General features: G+C 32.8%; 2 protein-coding genes and 1 pseudogene across 15 annotated transcripts; all 3 read left to right on the forward strand.

The window, feature by feature from the left end:
• Positions 1–2,417: 2,417 nt before the first annotated feature.
• On the forward strand, positions 2,418–2,571 carry LOC132254997 (5.8S ribosomal RNA; annotated as a pseudogene).
• A 10,582-nt stretch (positions 2,572–13,153) lies between these two features.
• On the forward strand, positions 13,154–20,072 carry LOC109121411 (putative disease resistance RPP13-like protein 1). Of its 12 annotated transcripts, none has more exons than XR_009467342.1 (4): positions 13,154–17,894; positions 18,704–18,776; positions 18,901–18,962; positions 19,059–19,088. XR_009467342.1 is itself a non-coding variant. In XM_059741721.1 (3 exons), exons 1-2 carry the CDS (start codon positions 13,604–13,606, stop codon positions 18,927–18,929), a joined length of 1,467 nt encoding a protein of 488 aa, XP_059597704.1. In that variant the 5' UTR covers positions 13,173–13,603; the 3' UTR covers positions 18,930–18,962; positions 19,059–19,172. The 12 variants fall into 12 exon arrangements, 3 of the variants coding, with proteins under 3 accessions (XP_019073214.1, XP_059597704.1, XP_059597705.1); XR_009467345.1 differs by having other exon boundaries at positions 18,711–18,776; XR_009467346.1 differs by having other exon boundaries at positions 13,173–15,044; positions 18,904–18,962; positions 19,059–19,113.
• On the forward strand, positions 20,063–23,325 carry LOC100242803 (uncharacterized). 3 transcript variants are annotated; one of them, XR_009467367.1, is made up of 4 exons: positions 20,266–20,975; positions 21,062–21,190; positions 21,509–21,600; positions 21,995–23,325. XR_009467367.1 is itself a non-coding variant. In XM_019217684.2 (4 exons), exons 1-4 carry the CDS (start codon positions 20,375–20,377, stop codon positions 22,038–22,040), a joined length of 330 nt encoding a protein of 109 aa, XP_019073229.1. In that variant the 5' UTR covers positions 20,266–20,374; the 3' UTR covers positions 22,041–23,325. The 3 variants fall into 3 exon arrangements, 2 of the variants coding, with proteins under 2 accessions (XP_019073228.1, XP_019073229.1); XM_019217684.2 differs by having other exon boundaries at positions 20,266–20,437; XM_019217683.2 differs by lacking the exon at positions 21,509–21,600 and having other exon boundaries at positions 20,063–20,384.
• The last annotated feature ends 7 nt before the right edge of the window (positions 23,326–23,332 follow it).

Raw genomic sequence — 23,332 nt, forward strand, 5'->3', positions numbered from 1 at the left:
TCTATTTTTGTCATGTTGCATTTATAAATGGAATAAGATACATGAAAAAGTTTAGTGTTTTGTTTCCTTGAATTTAAAGAGGTTACTTTTGTTTTCTATCACATTTTAATTTCTTTTTCTTTTAAGGTATTTAACTCACATAATGTCTTTGCATTTATGTGGTAGCAAAGGGAGAAAAAACATATAAAAGAATTTTAAATTCTATTGTAATTTGATATATGAAATAGGAAGTGGACAAAGTATAATAAAAATCATTTAAAATTTGAATATTTTCTAATTCTTTTATACTTCATATACTAATTTTCTTGCCAAAGACAAGAAAAGTTTTGAAAAAAAAAAAATGTATAGTCGATGATTTAATTTTTCTTTCCAACTTTTCCACTGAGGAGCAATTAAGTAAAATATCATTTTTGTGGTGCTAGAAAAACTGAGACCATTTGTTGTGCAAACACAAAAAGCCTGATACCACCTGTTATTATGTAGTAGCAACTAGCAAGTTAGAAATGGGCAAGAAAATGAAAAATAAATGAAAAAAAAAATCATATGAGAATACAAGATTTAACATAATTTAGCATTTACCTACATCTAGAGGGAGAAGGTAAATTAATTCACTATTATCAATTATTTATATTCAAAGGTGTAATTACAATTTTAAAACTCTCATATTTTAGTTCTAATTACATAAAAAAAGATTCATAATTTCAATCAAAACTCTTCCTATATTCCTTCTTAATTTCATAGGAATATTTCACACGATGAAGAACCTATTTTCATAACAAATCTCATCATAGGACTATCTTATGTAACAAGAGAAGACTTCCCAAATATCCAAACAGGATATATCAAACTTAGAAAAACATAAAATTGAAATTTGAAACATTTTTAGACCATCTCTTCTTTAACTCAATTTTCCAAACTTGTAAACATCTTCATATGTGCTTTTCCCAAAATGCTAAATTGTTCTCCTTTATACTCTGCCTAAGCTTTCCAATCAACCAATCCCCTATTTTAGGGACATTTCTGTATGGGCCTATCATTTATTGGTCGATCCGATTGGCAGCTCTTGCATCTCTTGCGTCTCCATAGGGCCCCTCCATACAAGTTTACTGCTAGGAGCCCCTCTAGTCAAATCAAGAATCAATAGAAGTCCTAATAGAAGTTGACTAACCTAGCTCTTCAATAAAATTGACCTTCCATGTTCTACAAAATGAAAAATTAATGACATTCAACTAATGCTTGAACTTATCCTTAAGAACAACTTTAGTCAACATGTGCATTGGATTCTCATTTGACATAGCACCAAGACATTGATAACTATCATCCCTCCTAATTGTGCCCCAAAAAAATTTAAAGATCTCCTATTCCAATAAATAATGAAAAAAAATAAAAATCTTCAAATTGATGTCCTTACCCAATCCGATGATTCTTTAGAGCAATAGAGAAAGATGCCCATATAAAGTTCCAATAGGGACATCGATTAGGAGGGATTTCATTTCCGTATTTAACGACATTTTCCTCAAATTTCATCTCGATGATTGGTCATGTAGTTGAATTTTTTTTCAATAACAATTTCATTTGTCCTTGATCTTTCTTTAACATATGTTTTTCATCGAATACATCTCTACTCACCACTTTTTTTTTTCCTTTAATTGTTGGATCCCCAAATCTACAGTCTTTAATTAATCCTTTTTTCAAACCCAAGGAATATATACCTTTTTTTTATTTTGGATTGAATTTTTTTTTCACCTATATATGAAGATAAGTGCAACAATCAAATATTTCAATAGATGAAAAGTCAATTGATTTACTTGACACTTCTTTTGGAATATTGAAAATAATTGTAAAACTTGACAACTAAGTAATTACATGATAAGTTATGTTGATAGCTTTAACCCTTAAATTCTTAAGTAACCGAATGGTTAATCTTAGCCACCTAGTCATTCCAATGGTGTTCTATTCATTTTTCAACCACTCCATTTTGCTTTGTAATTTCTATACATGTGAAATGTTAAGTACTATAAGAATTCTCACAATACTTTGTGAACTTTTTGTTCTAATGCTCAAGTCCACTATCAAATCTAAAATATTTTATCTTCCTCCCTACTTAGTTTTCATCTTTTGTTTACCATCGATTAAATATCCCAAAAACCTCTTATTTATATTTCATGAAATACTCTCATAGTTTTATTAAATAATCATCAATGACAAACAAAATAATATATGCCACCAATGGAAGAAACTGAGCGTGTAAGATGCTAAATTACGGCTCACTCTGTATTATCCCTTTATTACAAATATTCACAAAGCCCTCTTGAGTAAACAACAAACTTCGGCACAAAACGCACTAAGTAACTTGAGCTTCTAGTTGCCTTGATCTTGGGCATGTCGGTTAGGTGTTGTTGTTTTCATACATAAATAATTCTTGACAATGGATATCTAGGCTCTCTCATTGATAAAGAACGTCGTTAAATGCAATACTTGGTATGAATTGTAGAATTTTGTGAATTATCAAGTCTTTAAACGCACGTTGCTCCCAAAGCCATAAGGTTGGGCATATTTACCTTAGTGTCACACACTTGTTGCCTCTCTCCCTCCCAGAGCCTTGTACTAGAGGGGTGTGGAGTGAGGGTAGACATTGGCTTCCCATGGATGCCCTCATCCGTCATTCCCCAACGATGTATGCCACGACAAGCGATGGTTTCGCAAACCCCTACGCTTCTCATAGAGCAACTTGGTGCATCATTGCCCATTAAAATGATTTTACAAACAATTTACATGTCAAACCAGTTTTTACAAGGGCTCGTATGGTACAAGTAGACAATTTGTAATTCAAGCATTTTAAAAACTATTAACAAATCTGCTTTTGATTTATTACCTTCATTTCTTAACTTTAAGAACACTAGTTACACTTGTAGGCTTCTTTGATTTTTTTTTTTTTTTTTGTCTTCATTTTTTAGGTCTTTTTCAAAATTTCATAAATTTTATGATATAGCCCTTTTTGTGATAGTAGTAGTGATACTCTATGTCTTGCCTTATGTTCTTGGAATTATTTCTATTCAATAATCTTCCTTTATAATGATCTCTTCCCTTTTTCCATGTAGTCCTTTCTTTATTGTTTTCCACCAAAAGTTTAATTCTTTTTGTCTTATTGTCTTTTCTTTAAATATTAACCCAAATTGCAAATCCAGTGTTGTAGTAGATCTATATTTCCTATCATACATGAACCATAAAACTTTACACATAACTTGTTCAACAAGTTTCTCACCATGTACTAAAATTAAGCAATGTGCCCTTCATACTTCTTAAATAGCTACAATGTACATTTGTTATTTAACGGTGTTAGCTTTAATGAACGGAAGTGTCATGTGCTCAACACACGAATTGATTAAGTAAGGGTAATATATATATATATATATATATATATATAGATATATTTTGCAATTTTGTGAGTATTTTAAACCCACTTGTGGAATTAACTCTTTTCTTTTTTAAGTTATTTGATTAAGAGGACGAAATGGTCTCAAATTGTAAATATAAACCTACATATATTTTAGCCTTAAAAAAAGATCAAATTTTAATAAAAATGTCTTTCATGTTTTCCCGTCAAAGTAACACTTTCTTCTAAAATTTATATTAAAATAATCCAAATATTGAAGAGTATTTATATTGGAAATGAGTTATTTTTCAAATTCAAACATGGAAGAAGTTATTTTTGCAAATTTGCGATTATTTCATTCATCTTAATAATTAAAAAACAAAAAAAAAAAATCATTCTTTTTTTTGTATTTTTGAAAATAAAAAATATAGGTAATTTAAACTTTTAAAGGATCATATTGAAAATATAATGATTTTTAAATATTGATTAAAAATTTTGAGGTATTAAAAAATTTTGAATTTTAAATTTTTTATAAGGATATAAGGTGAGCCTTATATTTGTTGGATAAAATTTTTCTTTCTATATAGAAGCTCCTATTTTTATTTTTTTTTTTATGAAAAAAACACTGAAGCTTATTTTAAAAAAAGAAAAAAAAATCAAAAGCATATTCAAATAAAGTTAACTCTCGAATTTAAATTGGAAAATGTTCTAACATTATGTTAAAGAATTCTTGATGCTTTGGGGTTGAATCATCCTAACTCTTATTTTTATTTATGAAATCTATGATTAACTAGAGTCTCATGCACCCATGGGATTTTGGGTCAAAATGGCATCTTTGATCATAAATATATATCTTTTAAGCCACTTTTGAAACTAATATTCAATATGGCTTTTTTCTAGTCACGTGAGTGTCACGTAATCCTTCCACAAAAATAAAGTCTCAACTGACAATTGAGATTTCAGTTCAAAAATAAAATCGCAATTATCAATTGAGGCTTCAATTAAAAAATTAAGTTTCAGTCGGTGATTGAGGTTTCATTTTTTAGTTAAAACCTCAATTGACAAGTAAGGTTTCGGGTTAAAAAATAAAATCGTAATTGACAATTGAAGCCTTAATTGGTAATTGAGGCTTCAACTTAAATTAAAAATATGTATATATTTTAGTGATATGACTCCTACGTGGTAATAAAAGAACCATTTTACACATAAGTTTGACAAAGTGGTTAAATTTAATATTTTTCCCATCAAAAGGGTCGTTTTAACCCAAAACTCTATACTCGTGGGTACAATTTCTTTCTTTGCTAATCTACTTGTTTTGTAGAATAGATAGGGTGGTGAGTTCAACAATCTAAGACCTTTTAAATTTCCTAATTTTCAAAATGATATGTTAGGTAAAACTCAACTTTTACTTGTTCACATATCCACATGTGATCTTTGAATAAAAAATTTGAGTTGAAGGTTTGATGGACCTGCATATCATTTGAAAAAAAAAAAAGGCTAACTCAAATTAAGACTTTTTGCTATAAACCAGCTTTGACCTTATTCTAGTTTTTTTTTTTTTTTTTTTTCATCGGAGAAAATAGGAGAAGAAATGCCTTAACCTTATTCTAGTTTTTTTTTTTTTTTTTCTACATCGGAGAAAATAGGAGAAGAAATGCCTCAATCATTGTCTTTGAAGACTTAAGGTTGGTGCAAAATCAATCGGGGATGTTACATTTGAGTTAATTGAGAATAACGATGTAAAATGTATAGAGTAGACTTACATGAAAATTAATTTAAAAGAGAGTTTTAAATTGAGAATTTAAAAAGAAAATATTTCTTAAACTCTTAAGAAATTTGAAAATTAATTTAAAAGAGAGTTTTAAATTGAGAATTTAAAAAGAAAATATTTCTTAAACTCTTAAGAAATTTGAAAATAAATTAAATTGAGAATTTAAAAAGGAAACATTTTCTGACTCTCTTTGAATTTTTTTTTAAAATTATCTTTCCAAAATTCTTGAAGTTTCTTAAATTTGTATTTAATTTTTTTTTATAGTAAAATACATGCTTTAAATTGAGTCTTAAGTTCACTTGGGTATAAATATGTCTTTTGGGGGAGCACTTAAAAACTCGCACACAAAAGCTATGCATTATTACTCTTAAACTCTCAAAGCTAATTTGAATTTCATTATGAAGTTTGTGAGAAAGATTCACATCCTTTCAAGTCACTTAAGACTATAACGGTGTTGCATTGTAGATAAGAGATTAGTGTAGGTTAGTAGATAAATTTGTGTTTCTATTCTTGATTCAATGGGGTTGGAGTTCTACAGTCTTTGGCCTTATGGTTTTTACATCTGTAAACTCAAGATTTTATCAGTTGCTTTTCACATAAAATGTTTGTTTCTCGATGTGACTGAAATCTTACCTTGATTAATAAGTTTCAATCTAAGTAAAAAAAATTATAAAAAATAAAATTCATAAACTTTGAACAAAATTTAAGAAAACTGTTAATTCATCCCCTCTTAGTAGTTCCATGACTGATTAAACTTTCACAGGTCTTCTAATAAAACATGGTTCTTATGCTCTTTCAATTCTCCAATTTCATATGACTTATTGTACTCTTACCATTAAGTTTCCTCTACTCAGGCGAAGTCTTGAAAACTCCTCATTGCTCATAGGTTTATAAATGCCCACAACCTTTCTTGCATGCACACAAGGGGGAAATAATTCATCCTCACATGTTGTCTTCCATTCTCAAATATATTTGTGAGCTGGTTAGGATTGATCTTAAGGTTCTTGGCCATCAACTTTAATAGGCAAATTGAAACCTTTTGGAGCTCTGATCAATACTCATCTAAGATTGCCCTGATATACAAGGTGGAAACTCGAGCAAAGTGCCATCAAGTAAGGATTAAAATGTTGAAAATTATCAAAACTCATAAAAATATTGAAAAGAAAACTCTAAAAAATTGATAAAATGAGTAATTCTTTGTGATAACCTTCAATGCTATTTGGTAGCTGTGTGTAAGCATTCTTCTCCTCCAATGGCAGCATAAAGAATCTTGAACATCCTTCTTCATTTTCTCGATTACTTCTTCTGCTACCCCATGGTTTAGTAACTATTTCATTGCAGCATATTCAAATCAAAATGAAATGCTTTTCAATAAAGTAAAATTTCTTTCTATTTTTCACCAAATGACAATCCGAATGGTTTGGAAATTGAGTTGACATGATTTGAACACCAACAAAATCTATTCCATTATAATGTTATGATATCGTGAGGTAAAAATATTTAAGCAAATTAAGTGGTTTTGGGAATGGAACAATTTTGGAAAAGTGCTACCAAATAATAATAAAGACCTTTAGCATGGAAAACCTGAACCCATTCCAGTATTTCTGGCATCTATACCCTATTATCCAAACCTCCAAGTCATGTTTGGTTCTCGAAAATTATCAAGGAAAGAAAAAAAATGTAAAAGAAAATGATTTTCTTATATGTGGTTTACACAATAGAAAATACAAAAGAAAGCCAAATATAATTAAAATTCTTAAAAAAAAGATATATTTTTTAATTATTTAATATTTATATCAAAGGATTAACTAATTATATAATATAAACTATCTAAAAATAATTCAAGTTTTATGCAGGTGAAGGTAGTACCTATATTATTAAAAGATAATACCTAAATTGTCAAATATAATATATTTGACCCAAAAAAAATGCATGAAATGATAATTATTTTTAGATGGATGTTTAAAATTTGTATTTTATAAACTTGAGTTCCTATTTTATGATTTTTTTTTTTCATACGAATGTATCGAAATATACTTTTCCCAATCTATTTCATAAAGAAAATCAAATTCCTTGTTTTTATTTATTTTAATCCTATTGCTAAAAAATCTATCCTTTTTAGTTAATTAATATAAACATGTCTTATACAGTTTCATTTAATTAATCAAAATAAAGAATAATAATAATTGAACCTTAAAATGAAAAATAAATTAAGATAATAGCTGCAACTTGAAAAAATAAAACAAAATAAAAACTATATGACTGTTAAATAGATTTAGAAAAAGATTTTATTTATTATTAATTTTTCTTGAAATCTTAATATATTAATTATCATGAGTACTTAATTGTCCTTTTTTTTAAAACACTCTTAAGGGTATTTTGAGCATTTTTGACTCACAAAATGGGTTTATATCTTCCACAACAATCTACAAACTTTTTCTACCTTTTTAGTTCAATTATGCAAAATTTGTACCCTTTAGTCATTATCAACCCCATCCACTCCTTAAATATAATTGTTCCTTATATTTTCATAATGAAGGATTCCTCATATAATTAAACTTTAAATCTAGTCATACATAAATTATTCTTATGTCATTCCTTCAACATTTTTTTTCCTTCTAATTTATTTAATTGTCATAGGGTGGTGTATATTGACAAAGGGATTTGGAAGTCAAATTTCAAAGATGCCTACTTGAATTATTGTCCAAATCTTCATAATGATTTTTAACCTCCAAGTGGAAGCTAAGATATGTCATATGTGGAACGTAATTATTATTCTGATGGTATTCATCCTAATGCAAATAGACTCTATATAGAGACAATAGGCGGATTGCTAGTAGATTAATGAAATTTTGTAAGGATATTTTAAGTTGAGGCATTTTAAAGATTTTATACATGTAAATCTATAAAAATAATATATAAATATTATTTTAATTTAGTTTATAGATTAATTAAATTTTATTTTAAATTTTTATAAATCTTTACTAAATATATTTTAAAAATAATATTTTTGAAACATAATCTTTGAATTAAAACTTTATATTTCCATGAAATAAGATAACATAAAACTAATTTTATTTTTTACAAAAATTTAAACTCTTTACAAAAAAATTCATCCCATAGAACCTTAAGACTATAAAATCTTCAATCAATCTCCTCGTCACCAAACAATTCTTCAATCTCTCCATTCTCAATCCTCCATATAAAATGATTCAAAATTGTATAAATTTATGATATATATAAATTTCATTTTAATTTAGTTGTTAAATGAATTAAAATTTATTTTTAATTTTTAATCTCATTTAAACAATACATTCTTAAAAGATAAGACCGGTTGTTATAAATTTTTTTGTTAGTGTTAGATATGGTACATTAAATTTTAATTCTTAACTAATAAAATAATATTGTAAAAAAAATTGAAAGTCTTGTGCATAAGATTCTAAACCTTTAAGCTATGTTTGGCTCTTGGAAAATTTGAGGGAAAATGAGAAGGAAAGAAAATAGAGAGAAAAAGTAGAAGAAAAGAAAAAATGAAGGAAAATAAGAAATAAATTTAAATTTAATAAATTATTTTTATACATTTCTTCAAACTCGTTTTACTTATTTTTCTAAATTATAAAAAGATTAAATACTTTTAAAATATATAAATTTCAAATTAATTTTAATTATATTTGATTTTCTTTTATATTTTCTATAGTGAAATCAAATATGAAAAAAATCATTTTCCTTAATTTTTTTTTATTTTCCTAGTATTTTTTTATAACAAAAAATAACCTTAAAATTTGGTGTTATTGTTATTATTATTATTATTATTATTATTATTATTATTATTATTATGGTGATTTAGAGGTATGGAATAGCAATGAAAAATCCTACTAGTTTTCTTTGTTGCTTTCGCTCCATCCACCTTATAAGATAATGTTTGACATCACCTTTTTTGCTTTTCCTTTGCTTTTCTTTTGTTTTCTCATCACTCAATTATGGTGTCTGGCAAATAATGTGGACATCTGGGTTGTCCACCATCAATGATTCCTTCAGGTCTTTTGTATTTTGGTAATTCAAAATCAGTCATTTGAGGTATGAAATAGCAACAAAAAATTTTGTTAGTTTGCTTTGTTGCTTTCACTCCATCCACCTTACAAGACCATGTTTGACATCACGTTTTTTTTCCTTTGCTTTGTTTTTCTTTCATTTTCTCATCACTCAATTATGGTGTTTGACAAATAATGTGGACATCTGGGTCATCCACCGTTAATGATTCCTTCAGGTCTTCTGTATTTTGGTAATTCAAAATCAATCATTTGAGGTATGGAATAGTAACAAAAAATCCTGCTAGTTTGTTTTGTTGCTTTCGCTCCACCCACCTCACAAGACCATGTTTGTCATCACCTTTTTTTGTTTTTCCTTTGCTTTTCTTTCGTTTTCACATCACTCAAGTATGGTGTCTGGCAAATAATGTAGACATCTTGGTCCACCACCATTAATGATTCCTTCAAGTCTTCTATATTTTGGTAATTCAAAATTAGTCCTTTAAGGTATGTGTTAGCCTAATGATTTTCCTAATTATGTTTTGATGATAAAAAATCATGGTTAAGTTACTAATTGATTTGAATTATAAAGAATTTCAGGTGTTAATTTGGAAATTCATTAAAGGACCTAATGAATGCAAGATCAAGACTTATGAAAGACCTTTTAATCATAGGAAACATACGTAAGATGAATGCATGAATGTACTTAAGATATTCATATCATTTCATACATCTTTAAAACTCGGTTTATGCATTAAAGTTACATTTCCATCAAAATCCGAGTTCTATCAAATGAACCTTAGGCAAAACATTTCAAAATTGACATATTATTTTATCTAAAGTCCTTGCCTAAGTGCTAGAAGCAAAAAGACCAAAAAAAGATAGGTTTTCGGACTAAAAATGGTGAACTAGTCGAGACACTGGCCAACCGGCTCAATCAGCTAGGGTACCGGTCTACCGATTACTCCTTCTATGTCGAGGTCCAGTTAAGAGATGTAAAAAACATTCTCTATCTTCTAGTAGTCTTTCTTTCCTGGTTGATGGATTTGTCTTCTCGATTAAGGTTTGGTCGAGGGTAACGGTCACATGCCAAGCATTTAATGTTTCAACGACTAGTGAACCAGTCAACCCCCAGCTCGACCAGTCGAGACTGTTTTTTGGCTTTTTAGTTCCTGAGGTTAGAAACCTATAAATTGAGAGCTCTACTTCATTTATGAGTAAGAGAACACTTGCATTTATTTGTTTACCTACTTATTATTGCCATAAAAGCTCTCATTATTTTCTTAGTGCATTAAATTTTCATTTGCATATTCTTTAGTGCACCTTAGTGATTCATCCTAGCCTTGAGTTGTATTTGAGTCATTGTTGAGCTAGGTTGAGAGATTCAAACTTGTTAATTGAGTGTTAAAACCTTCAAGTGAGTAAAGACTTGAAGAGATTGTGTAAGACTTCATTGGAATTGGAATCCAAGTGTAAAAAGTGATAAGAAGTTTGGTTGAAACTTCAAGTATAAGTGGAACCCTCACTCGATTAGAAGCTTGAGGAGAGTGGATGTAAGTAAGGAAGTGTCGAACCACTATAAATTTGAGTTTACTTTCTATAACCTTACTTCTTTATATTTGTACTTCTTGTGTTTAATTTTATTGTGTTTAAAAAGAAATTTTTTAACTTCTATTCACCTCCTTTCTTGGGTGTTTTTATCTATTTAGAGTAGCCCTTTATTTTCTCAATATGGAATAACAACAAAAAATCCTACTAGTTTGTTTTGTTGTTTTTGCTCCACCCACCTCACAACACCATGTTTGGCATCACTTCTTTGTTTTTTCTTAACTTTTTTTTTTTTTCATTTTCTCATCACTCAATTATGGTGTTTGGCAAATAATGTGGACATCGGGGTCCACCACCATCAATGATTCCTTCAAGTATTCTGTATTTTGATAATTCAAAATCAATCCTTTGAGGTATGGAATAGCAACGAAAAGTCTTGCTAGTTTACTTTGTTGCTTTCACTCCACCCACCTTACAAGACCATGTTTGGCATTTTCTTTTCTTTTTTCATTTTCTCATCACTCAATTATGGTGTTTGGCAAATGTGAACATCTTGGTCCACCACCATCAATGATTCCTTTATGTCTTCTATATTTTGGTAATTCAAAATTAGTCCTTTGAGATATGGAATAGCAATGAAAAATCCTACTAGTTTGTTTTGTTGCTTTTGCTCCACCCACCTTACAAGACCGTGTTTGTCATCACCTTTTTTGCTTTTTCTTTTGTTTTCTCATCACTCATTATGGTGTTTGGCAAATAATGTGGACATCTGGGTCCACCACCATCAATGATTCCTTCAAGTCTTTTGTATTTTGGTAATTCAAAATTTGTCCTTTGAGGTATGGAATAGCAATGAAAAATCCTGCTAGTTTCCTTTGTTGCTTTCGCTCCTCCCACCTTATAAGACCATGTTTGGCATCACCTTTTTTGTTTTTTATTTGCTTTTCTTTCATTTCCTCATCACTCAAATATGGTGTCTGACAAATAATGTGGACATCTGGGTCGTCCACCATCAATGATTCCTTCAGCTCTTCTGCATTTTGGTAATCCAAAATTAGTCTTTCGCAGTTTGATGGTATCGTGGTAATACAAACCGATAGTTGAATTCCTGTTGGAAAGAATATTTAACTATTAAATCACAAGTGTGTCTGAATTGTTATCGGTGGAAGTATTTTTTAAAGAAATGTTTTTGGAAGATGTTTTTTTTAAGGAAATATTGTAAATATTTTTTTAACATTTTAAAAATATATTTTAATTTTTTTAAAAGTCTAATTTTTATTTAAATATATATTTTATATTAATAGTGCTTTAAAAAATGGGCATGTGTGAACTCTCGGTTGAAAAGTCAACACTGCACATTTGGCTTTTAGGTTCATTGAATTTAAGTGCATTACTGGACACGTTTGTCTTTCTTTGGACCTTTTTATTTTTATTTATTTATTTTTGTTGTGTATTATTCCAGTTGAGGTTGTCAAAATAGTGAAAAAAAAAAAGTTTTTGAAAATTATTTTATGATATTTTATAAAACAAGAGCTTGAGAAGATAAAGTGTTCTTAACTAATTTTCTATATTTTAAAAATAATTTTTATTTAAATTATTTTATTATTTTATATTTATATAATTACTTTTTAAAATAATTTTTTAAAAACAAGTAAAAGTAACTAAAAGGGTATGATCTAAAAATGCCTTATTTTTTATTTTTAAAAACAAAAATTATGTTTTATTTTCTAATTATTATATATATATATATTAAGGATAAAAGACCATTTTAAAAAAACAATGATAAAAAATGGCCTTAATTATCATTAGGTGAGTTAGGATGACAACGGGATGACATTGGGATGGATCGATCCCATCCTAATCCCATTCCATTTAACTTTTTTTGAAAATTTTTAAATTTTTTAAAATTATTTTAATTTTTTTAATTACATTAAAATAAATATATTTTATAAATAATAAAATTATTATATTTTTATAATTTATTTTATTAAAAAAATTTATTTTTGTTATTATTATATTATAAACTTTTTTTGAATCAAATAATAATATTATTATTAAATAATAATAACCATAATATTCAAAATTTTAATGTCTTGTGCATATATCATTGTTTATGTGAAAATACGTAATATAATATAATAATAATAATAATTATTATTATTATTATAAACAATAAAAGTAAGGAGACTAATTATAAAATCATGATACTAATATAATTATTAAAAAATAATATTAGTATAAATATTATTAATAATAAATTTTATAATATTATGAATGATAATGTTATAAACAAATATTCGTGTGCATATGTCTACTAATAATAATACTAGAAGAAAGAAAGAAGAAATGCGTCGATGAAAAAGAAAAATACCGAATGTTGTTGTTGTAGGGCATGCGCCATCCAGCTTCCACTTGCGTTCGCCTCGGGGAAAGCGCATCTACCTCCCACTTGCTTTTCCTGTTCTTTTTCTCACCACTCAATTATGGTGTTTGACAAATATTGGCAGCTGGGTCCACCACCAATAATGTATCCTTCAAGCATTCCGCAGTGTAGCTGGATCCACCACCAATAATGATTCCTTCAAGCATTCTGCAGTGTATTCAAGCATTCTGCAGTGAAGCTGGGTCCACCACCAATATCTGGCAGCTAGGTCCACCACCAACAATGATTCCTTCAAGCATTCTGCAGTGTATTCAAGCATTCTGCAGTGAAGCTGGGTCCACCACCAATATCTGGCAGCTAGGTCCACCACCAACAATGATTCCTTCAAGCATTCTGCAGTGTGGTGATCCAAACCCAGTCTTTTGCAGTTTGGTGGTATCGCGGTAACAGAAACCAATCCTCTAAATTCCTATTGCAAAGCAACAGTCGACACAGATATGGCGGACGCCCTCCTCTCAGCTTCGCTTCAAGTTCTATTCGAAAGGTTGGCTTCTCCAGAGCTCATAAACTTCATTCGGCGACGGAACCTTAGCGATGAACTCCTCAACGAGTTGAAGAGGAAACTCGTGGTTGTTCTCAATGTGCTCGATGATGCGGAGGTGAAGCAATTTTCAAACCCAAATGTCAAAGAGTGGCTCGTCCATGTCACGGGTGCTGTGTATGATGCGGAAGACCTGTTGGACGAGATCGCTACCGACGCTTTGCGTTGCAAGATGGAAGCTGCTGACTCCCAAACCGGCGGAACTCTTAAGGCGTGGAAATGGAACAAGTTCTCTGCTTCTGTGAAGACTCCATTTGCTATCAAAAGCATGGAGTCCAGGGTCAGGGGCATGATTGATCTACTGGAAAAAATCGCACTAGAAAAAGTTGGGTTGGGGCTGGCAGAAGGTGGGGGCGAGAAACGGTCACCAAGACCAAGATCACCAATATCCACTTCTTTGGAGGATGACTCCATTGTTGTCGGCAGGGATGAAATTCAGAAGGAGATGGTGGAGTGGTTGCTTTCTGACAATACAACAGGCGACAAAATGGGGGTGATGTCCATGGTGGGCATGGGCGGCAGCGGCAAGACCACGCTTGCTCGGCTTCTCTATAACGATGAGGAAGTGAAGAAACACTTCGACTTGCAAGCATGGGTCTGTGTTTCCACTGAGTTTCTCCTTATCAAACTCACCAAAACAATTCTTGAGGAAATTCGTTCTCCACCTACTTCTGCTGACAACCTAAATTTGCTTCAGCTTCAACTCAAAGAGCAACTTAGTAACAAGAAATTTCTGCTTGTTCTTGATGACGTCTGGAATTTGAAGCCTCGTGATGAAGGTTATATGGAGCTTAGTGATCGTGAAGGTTGGAATATTCTACGAACTCCACTCCTCGCTGCAGCAGAGGGAAGCAAGATTGTCGTGACCAGTCGTGATCAATCTGTTGCAACAACCATGCGAGCAGTCCCTACTCATCATCTTGGGAAATTAAGCTCTGAAGATAGTTGGTCCCTGTTTAAAAAGCATGCATTTCAAGATCGAGACTCCAACGCATTCCTTGAGCTTGAACGCATAGGCAGACAGATTGTGGACAAGTGCCAAGGATTGCCTTTGGCTGTGAAAGCACTCGGCTGTCTCTTGTATTCTAAGGTCGAAAAAAGGGAATGGGACGATGTGTTGAAAAGTGAAATATGGCATCCGCAGAGTGGCTCCGAAATTCTTCCATCTTTGATATTAAGCTACCATCATCTTTCTTTACCTCTGAAGCATTGTTTTGCTTATTGTTCTATTTTTCCCCAGGACCACCAATTCTACAAAGAGAAGCTGATTTTATTATGGATGGCAGAAGGTCTTTTACATCCACAACAAAACGAAGGAAGGAGAATGGAAGAGATCGGTGAGTCATATTTTGATGAGCTTCTTGCCAAGTCTTTCTTTCAAAAATCTATTGGAAGAAAAGGATCATGCTTTGTAATGCATGATCTAATACATGAATTGGCTCAACATGTGTCTGGAGATTTTTGTGCTCGAGTGGAAGATGATGATAAATTACCAAAAGTATCTGAGAAGGCTCACCACTTTTTGTACTTTAATAGTGATGATTATAACGATTTGGTAGCATTTAAGAATTTTGAGGCTATGACTAAAGCTAAATCTCTTCGAACATTCTTAGGAGTGAAGCCAATGGAAGACTATCCTAGGTATACTTTGAGTAAAAGAGTTTTGCAAGATATATTACCAAAAATGTGGTGTCTACGCGTGTTATCATTATGTGCATATGACATAACTGATTTGCCTATATCAATAGGCAATTTGAAACATTTGCGTCACTTGGATTTGTCTTTTACAAGGATTAAAAAATTACCTGAATCAGTATGTTGTTTATACAATTTACAAACGATGATGCTAATAAAATGTTCAAGACTTAATGAATTGCCTTCAAAGATGGGAAAATTGATTAATTTGCGCTATCTTGATATTCATGGATGTGGTTCATTGAGAGAAATGTCAAGTCATGGAATTGGTCAATTAAAAAGTTTACAAAGGTTGACTCAATTTATTGTGGGCCAAAACAATGGATTAAGAATTGGAGAATTGGGAGAGCTGTCAGAGATTCGAGGAAAACTTTATATTTCAAACATGGAGAATGTAGTGAGTGTTAACGATGCATCAAGGGCTAATATGAAGGATAAAAGTTATCTTGATGAGTTAATCTTTGATTGGGGTGACGAGTGTACCAATGGTGTTACACAAAGTGGTGCAACAACGCATGATATACTCAACAAGTTACAACCTCACCCAAATTTAAAACAACTCTCCATCACAAACTATCCTGGTGAAGGATTTCCAAATTGGCTTGGAGATCCTTCAGTGTTGAATCTCGTGTCCCTTGAGCTTCGGGGTTGTGGCAATTGCTCAACATTGCCACCACTTGGACAGCTAACCCAGCTTAAATATCTGCAAATCTCAAGGATGAATGGAGTAGAGTGTGTGGGTGATGAGTTCTATGGGAATGCTTCCTTTCAATTCCTAGAAACACTATCATTTGAGGATATGCAGAACTGGGAGAAATGGTTATGTTGTGGAGAATTCCCTCGTCTCCAAAAGCTTTTTATACGAAGGTGTCCCAAACTCACTGGGAAATTACCAGAACAGCTTCTTTCATTGGTGGAACTTCAAATTCATGAATGTCCGCAACTGCTTATGGCTTCACTCACAGTTCCTGTAATTCGTCAGTTGAGGATGGTGGATTTCGGTAAACTGCAGTTGCAAATGGCAGGTTGTGACTTCACAGCTCTTCAAACTTCAGAAATTGAAATTTTAGATGTGTCTCAGTGGAGTCAACTTCCAATGGCACCACACCAGCTCTCAATTAGAGAATGTGATAATGCGGAGTCTCTGCTAGAGGAGGAAATCTCGCAAACCAACATACATGATCTGAAAATCTATGATTGCAGTTTTTCTAGATCCCTGCACAAAGTTGGTTTACCCACTACACTGAAATCACTATTCATCTCTGAGTGCTCGAAATTAGAGATTCTCGTACCTGAGTTGTTCAGATGCCATCTCCCAGTCCTTGAAAGTCTAGAAATCAAAGGTGGTGTTATCGATGATTCTCTCACGTTATCCTTCTCATTAGGCATCTTCCCCAAGTTGACTGATTTCACAATCGATGGTCTTAAGGGGCTTGAGAAGCTCTCCATTTTGGTTTCAGAGGGTGATCCCACATCTTTATGTTCCCTGCGTCTAATTGGTTGCTCTGATCTTGAATCTATCGAATTGCACGCTCTCAACTTAGAGTCTTGTTTGATTGATAGGTGCTTCAACCTTAGGTCGTTGGCACACACACAGTCATCTGTACAGGAGTTGTATTTATGTGATTGTCCAGAATTGTTGTTTCAGAGAGAGGGTTTGCCTTCCAACCTACGTATACTTGAAATTAAGAAGTGCAACCAACTCACGCCCCAGGTGGAGTGGGGTTTGCAAAGGCTGACCTCTCTTACTCGTTTAAGAATCCAAGGTGGATGTGAAGACATTGAATTATTTCCCAAGGAGTGTTTGCTGCCCTCTTCTCTGACTTCTCTTCAAATTGAATCATTTCCCGATCTCAAGTCTCTTGACAGCAGGGGTCTTCAACAACTCACCTCTCTTCTAAAATTAGAGATCAGAAACTGCCCAGAGCTCCAGTTCCCGACAGGATCGGTTCTTCAACACCTTATCTCTCTAAAAGAATTAGGAATTTATGGATGCTTGAGGCTCCAATCATTGACAGAAACGGATCTTCAACACCTCACCTCTCTTCAAATATTGAGGATCCTATACTGCCCAAGGCTCCAATCCTTGATAGGATCGGTTCTTCAACACCTCACCTCTCTTGAAAATTTGGAGATCAAACACTGCCCAATGCTCCAATCCTTGACAGAAGGGGGTCTTCAACACCTCACCTCTCTTGAAAATTTGGAGATCGTATACTGCCGAATGCTCCAATCCTTGACAAAAGTGGGTCTTCAACACCTCACCTCTCTTAAAACATTGGTGATCATGAACTGTCGTAAGCTCAAATACTTGACAAAAGAAAGACTTCCAGACTCTCTCTCTTTTCTGGTCATCGATGGGTGTCCTTTACTGGAAAAACGGTGTCAATTTGAGAAAGGGGAAGAATGGCGTTATATAGCTCACGTTCCAAAAATAGTGATCAATGGTGTGCTATATTAATCAAAGTGCCACTCCGCCAATATAGAGTCAGGTAATTCTTTTGCGCATGAACTTTTCTTTCAAGTTCCAATTCATTCGCTAGTCTTGTTTATTTGATTTAAGATTTTCTTTTTCTTGAAGCTTCAAGCCTGAAATAAATATTGAACACATTTTCATGCTCTGTTTTGATTTGGTGGTTTGCAAAAATAACCATTGAAAAATTAAGAAAAAAATAACGAAGAACCATGGATATTTCGTTTGTTTGTATTTTATTTTCTGGTTTTTATTTTTATTTTTATTGTGTTCTTTGTTTATTTCTTATATACAAGGCACAGAACAACTCTAGGGCATATTCTAGTTAGCTGCTTTATTAGCAAGTCATTCAAATTGCTTTGTTTTTTTCTTGCTTCAATATACCAAATTTTATGGACAACTTTAATGACTTGAATTTCAATGCTTTTAAATAATTTTATTCACGATTTCATGTGTTTGATTAAACTCATTTAATTGGAATTAAATACATTTAAATTATCGATTTGACAACATCTAAAACATTTTTGGTTCCTCAAAAGTGTTAAATAGATTCCTCATAAATATTTGTTTTTCCCTCAATTTTCCCATAAACAATCAAACAAGAGAAAAAGTTTACACTTTTTTTTCCCTGCTTTCCCATAAATTTTATGAGAACCAAACTAGATTTATAATTGCTAGTTTTGAAAAATTATTAATTTTTTTTTTTTTTTTTTACTCTTTCCTTTTTCGGGCAAGAAAAAGGGAATTGTGTGTGCTAAATTTATCAAACCAAACTAATCATCATTTTTTGTGTTTTTTTTTTCTTTTCATTTCAATTTTCATTGTTAGTAATCAGGATGAGCATAGAAGATTTGTTATGATAAACAAAGTTTCGATTATGACCATGGAAGAAATATGTAAGGTAAACAACAATAATTTTATGCCAATGTTTTTTAGATATGAGATCATTTAGAATTCATGTGAAGTATTTTATGATACTTGAGTTAGTCAAATTTTTTAGATGTTTGAACTCTCCTTTGGTTCAGCAGCTTGCAGTGATTGGGCGTCCATGTAAAATGTGCTCTAACCAAGTGGACTTCTGCAAAAGGTAAGCAATAGGCATAAATCTCTTCTTGAGACAGTTGATGCACTTATTTTTGTCTCAATTTTGATGATATTTTCTTCATGTTTTGACTTTTGCAAGGAAGTGGAATATGAAGAAAGATAGATTGTTCAGATTTTCCCTGTATAGGAAGGGAGATTCCTGGGTGCTCAACACTTGATGCTCATTGCTCTGTTCAAGAAGACTAAGAAACTCAGAGGTACAAGGTTCATCTCCCTATAATTATCTAAAAATTTTGATTATTTCATTTATACATTAATCAATTGAAGAGATTCGGATCCTCTTCTGTTAAATATCTACTTGCGTGGGATTTTTTATTTCAGGATCAGTTTCAGCCATGTCAAAAGCAAAAGGAAAAGCTGAAGCTGAAGATATCATGTATAAAAACAGAGGAATTTCCATTGAAACTAGTCCAAATGATGGTACTCTTTGTCACCCAGCTTCTCCAGAAATTGCTGCTTGGCCCATGGCAAGGTTAACAATCCCCTCAACTGTGAAACAGTTTTTGATGAGGTTGGCTAATAATCAAATTCCACCAGTTCACTATGATTTATACTGTAACATGATCATACGTATAAGCCCTGAAGTTCTTATATAAATGCTGAGAATCTTCTATTGGGCCCTAATGCATCATGGAAGTTGTGTGATTTTGGAAGCACCTCCACCAATCATAAGCACTTTAAGAAGACAATATCAGAAAGTACAGCTCCCGAGGTTGAATGGAAAACTATGTTTTTTGATAAGTTAGTGCTGACATTTGGTTGAAAAAATGTTGACTCCCAGCTTCTTCCTTTTCCTGTCCTAGATGTGGGGATTTGTTTAGGAGGAAATCTATAAATGAGGAAGTAGACATTTGGGTAAGTCAATTGTACTTCATTTTTCTTCAATAAGTCTGGGGTATAATTTGCCTCTTGTGAAGTTTCCTGTGCTTTTCAATACAACCAAAACCTGAAGTTTACCTTTTTGTACCCATTCATGTGTCTGATAGGTTTTCTTCTCGTAACAGCACAGAGAAAAGATTGAAGCAACAGACTGGGAACTCCAGCAAAGAAAATCCGTTTCCCCTGGCCCAGACTCTAATCTTTGGCAGGCTTTCTCTGAGGCAGGTGCCCAGACAACAATAGCAAGTCTGGTAGGACCCGAAATGGCCATCACAACAAACCAGCCAAAGAAGGAACTTCTGGCCCTGAAACTTGGGGTTTTGGAACAGAGAGTTTTACAGCCACCCCTGCTGCCGGCTCTAATATTTCCAGACCCTCCATTGGAGGCAATAATGCCCAACTGTTTGTTGACTCAAAGAAGATTGAGGGCAAGCTGGCTACTCAACCTGCTGAATGGGCTGGTTTCTAACTTATTTGGTGAGGTTGTATCATCCTGGGCACTTCTGGCAATAAGAGATGAGAATAGGTAAAAAAGCAAAACAAAAAGGGATTCATGGCTTTCTGGGCATGATTATGCTTGTAAGTATTGAGTGTTTGCCTTATGCAATAGAATACAACATCTGCATAAGTTCCCTGGTTTCCATGGACTACTTACAAACTTGTACTGTTCTAAATGCCTCGATTTTCAGGTCGGAAAAATAATAATTTCTTTTAATATTGTCCTGTCTGTGACCTTATCCTTCTATTTTGCCATCTATTTTTGTTTAATCTATGAACTTCTTGTATCATATTTCATTTGCATTTGTTACATGCATAAATCTCTTTATTAGATAGTTGTTGTACTTGTTTCTGTGCCAATTTTGATGGTCTTGAGCCCAAACAACACCCACTGTCTCTTAAGACTATAAATGGTCATCGTAACATTTTATTTGGTATTGAAGTGGTGTCAGGTAGAGGGGTGGATTCTTCATCCAGGTTTTATGTTACTGCTTTTAGAAAATTATTAGTCAAATGAGTTTTTGGACTGTCTTTAGCTATTTTGGACTGTCTAAATGCATTAGCTGGACAATCGAATGGTGGTTACTTATCTAACAGATGTTGTTTTACTAGACCATGGGTGAGCTCTCTTACCAATTCTCATCTTTAAAGGGCTTCTATATATAAACTTTTAGTGTTTCATTGATGTTTTTAATCTTATTGCAGAATGAAAGAAAACTCAATCCTCTCATCCGTAATTCAGAACCATCTAAAGCCTGGCCATGGAATAAGCTCAAGCCTTTCTGTACAGAGCAGCTGGACTCTCTCAAATTTTTTATTTGTAAATATCCAAAGGTATTTCCTTTTCCTTTTCCTTACTGATTGATAGTTGTTGACTTGTTGATTATCCTGAGATTCATGTTTGCCTCCCTTCACACAGCTATGATTTCAAAGTCATTAAATGTGCCAATCCCCGTTGACCTCAATCAAAGCTTAAGGAGTGTGTTAGACTGTTACCATTGATCACCTCAGTCCAAAAGGCATTCCATTCAAGGAAGAGGAAATAGAAGAAAATGGCAGCTCTTGATGTATTTTGATTTTGATCAAGGCTTTCTTGATGTATACTCTGATGTTTTGCTCAAATTAATCCTGAAGATTTTCTTAACTGGAAAGGTGACTTTTCCCAGTGGAGGAATTGGAGAGGGGAGATTCCTGGGTGCTGAACTATTGATGTTCATTGCTCTGTTCAAGAAGAACAAGAAACTGTGAGTAGAAGGTTCATCACTTTAGAATTATCTCCTGAACATTCTGAAATATAATTTACTCATCCGGGTTGAGCTCTAAAATTATGGTAATGGTTAGAAAGCAAAGCCCTCTTCCAGAATTTATGGTCTTGTCATTTTGTTTTCTCTCCAGTGTTGAAACTTTCCCAGTCTTCCAGAATTTTGTTGTTACTCCAAACAATGAATAGGATTCATTTATACATTTAATCGATTGAAGAGATTTGGATTATACAAAATGGGAATGAAGTTATACATAGAAACCCCTAGAGTTCTTGTATAAATGCTATAACAAACACCACTGAAAATGCAGAATGATCCATTTCTGTTCCTTATTATTTAGTTTGAAGGAAACATTGATGAATCCCTTGCTTTGCAGATTGAACCCCAGCATTGAGCTGATGCTTCATAACGTGTTATTATAAGAGACATAGGCTGCCCGAGTTGTCTGAATATACCCCATAGTCCCTCTGATGCCTGTGAGTGTTCTAGTCTGGTTGCTTATCAGAAGCTTTCCCAGTCCAAGTTTGCAACTTTGGCTGTAAAAGAATCATCCAAGAGTTGTGTTCTGAGGGCTTTCGGGCGCCTCCAGAAAGGAAGCTTGATAAAGAGCCATTGTGCATAAAAAAAAAACACCAGTAGTCAGTGTTCACCCTCACAACAGTAACGCAGCAAGTGTCCTTGATTCTTATGGTGAGTTTGGCCCATCACATTCACTTCTGCTTTGAATTCTTTCTCATCTTCTCCCACCACCTTCTCCAACTTTTCAGCAACAGAATTTCCAGAACCTGATGGTAATATCCCTTTATAGACAGTGCCAAAGGCTTCTACCATCGCTTGTACTCAGGATTCTGTGATAAAGCTGCAGATTTTTGAGGTTCAAGCAGTAGAAAACTAGTGAAATTGCAGCTAGAGAAACGAAGAAGAAGAACGCAGAGGGGCCTAAGAGGACTGAGAGTATTAGAATTGCTTTATTTTGCTTGCATCTGCCTGAAGTTAGTTCACTGGACTTCAATATCTTGATTAGAGCACTTCTGGAAACAGCAGTTTGATCCAACCTCCCATTTGAAAGAGGTAGTCTTTTCCTCCAACAGCTTCCAGTTCCATTTGCAAACCTCAGGTCCTCAAAAATAGCAACTGCACAGTAGGCTCCAACACCAATCCCTGGATTGGCAATATGGTATTAGTTGGGTGCTTGAAGCTCTCCCATATACTGGTATACAATTTCCATCTCCAAGCATGGCACCATGCACTGGTTCGCTGCTCACATTACCAGTCTTTGTCTTCCATATATCTTAGCCTCTAGAGAACAAGCTGTCCATTGGTGGTAAGCCCAAACTTTTGATCCTCTTGGCACCAGTTAACTTCCATTTGCAGTCCAGATAGCAAGAAGGAATAGGTCCTCTTCACTTGGAGAGGGTCGGAATCCAAATGCAAAATCACCAGAAAGGCAAAGCCCATGTGGAGTTTTCATCAGTGGCATAGAGAGATGAACCCAAGCTTATATTACCATAAGCTTGGCTGATGAGTAACAAGTAGGGGTAGAGAGACAATGTATGTAAGTTATTATTCACTGCTTTTCTCTGCATGTTGATTAAGTTGAAAGAGACTAGCGAATATTATTTTCTTCTATAATTGAACATTCTCTTGTAATTGAATAGTGTGAAAGCAATTTTTTTTTTCTTCTTCAACAAATGAATATTGAGAGCATACGATT

The sequence above is a fragment of the Vitis vinifera genome, chromosome 13 (genome assembly GCF_030704535.1).
Source record: "Vitis vinifera cultivar Pinot Noir 40024 chromosome 13, ASM3070453v1".
Taxonomy (NCBI): domain Eukaryota; kingdom Viridiplantae; phylum Streptophyta; class Magnoliopsida; order Vitales; family Vitaceae; genus Vitis; species Vitis vinifera.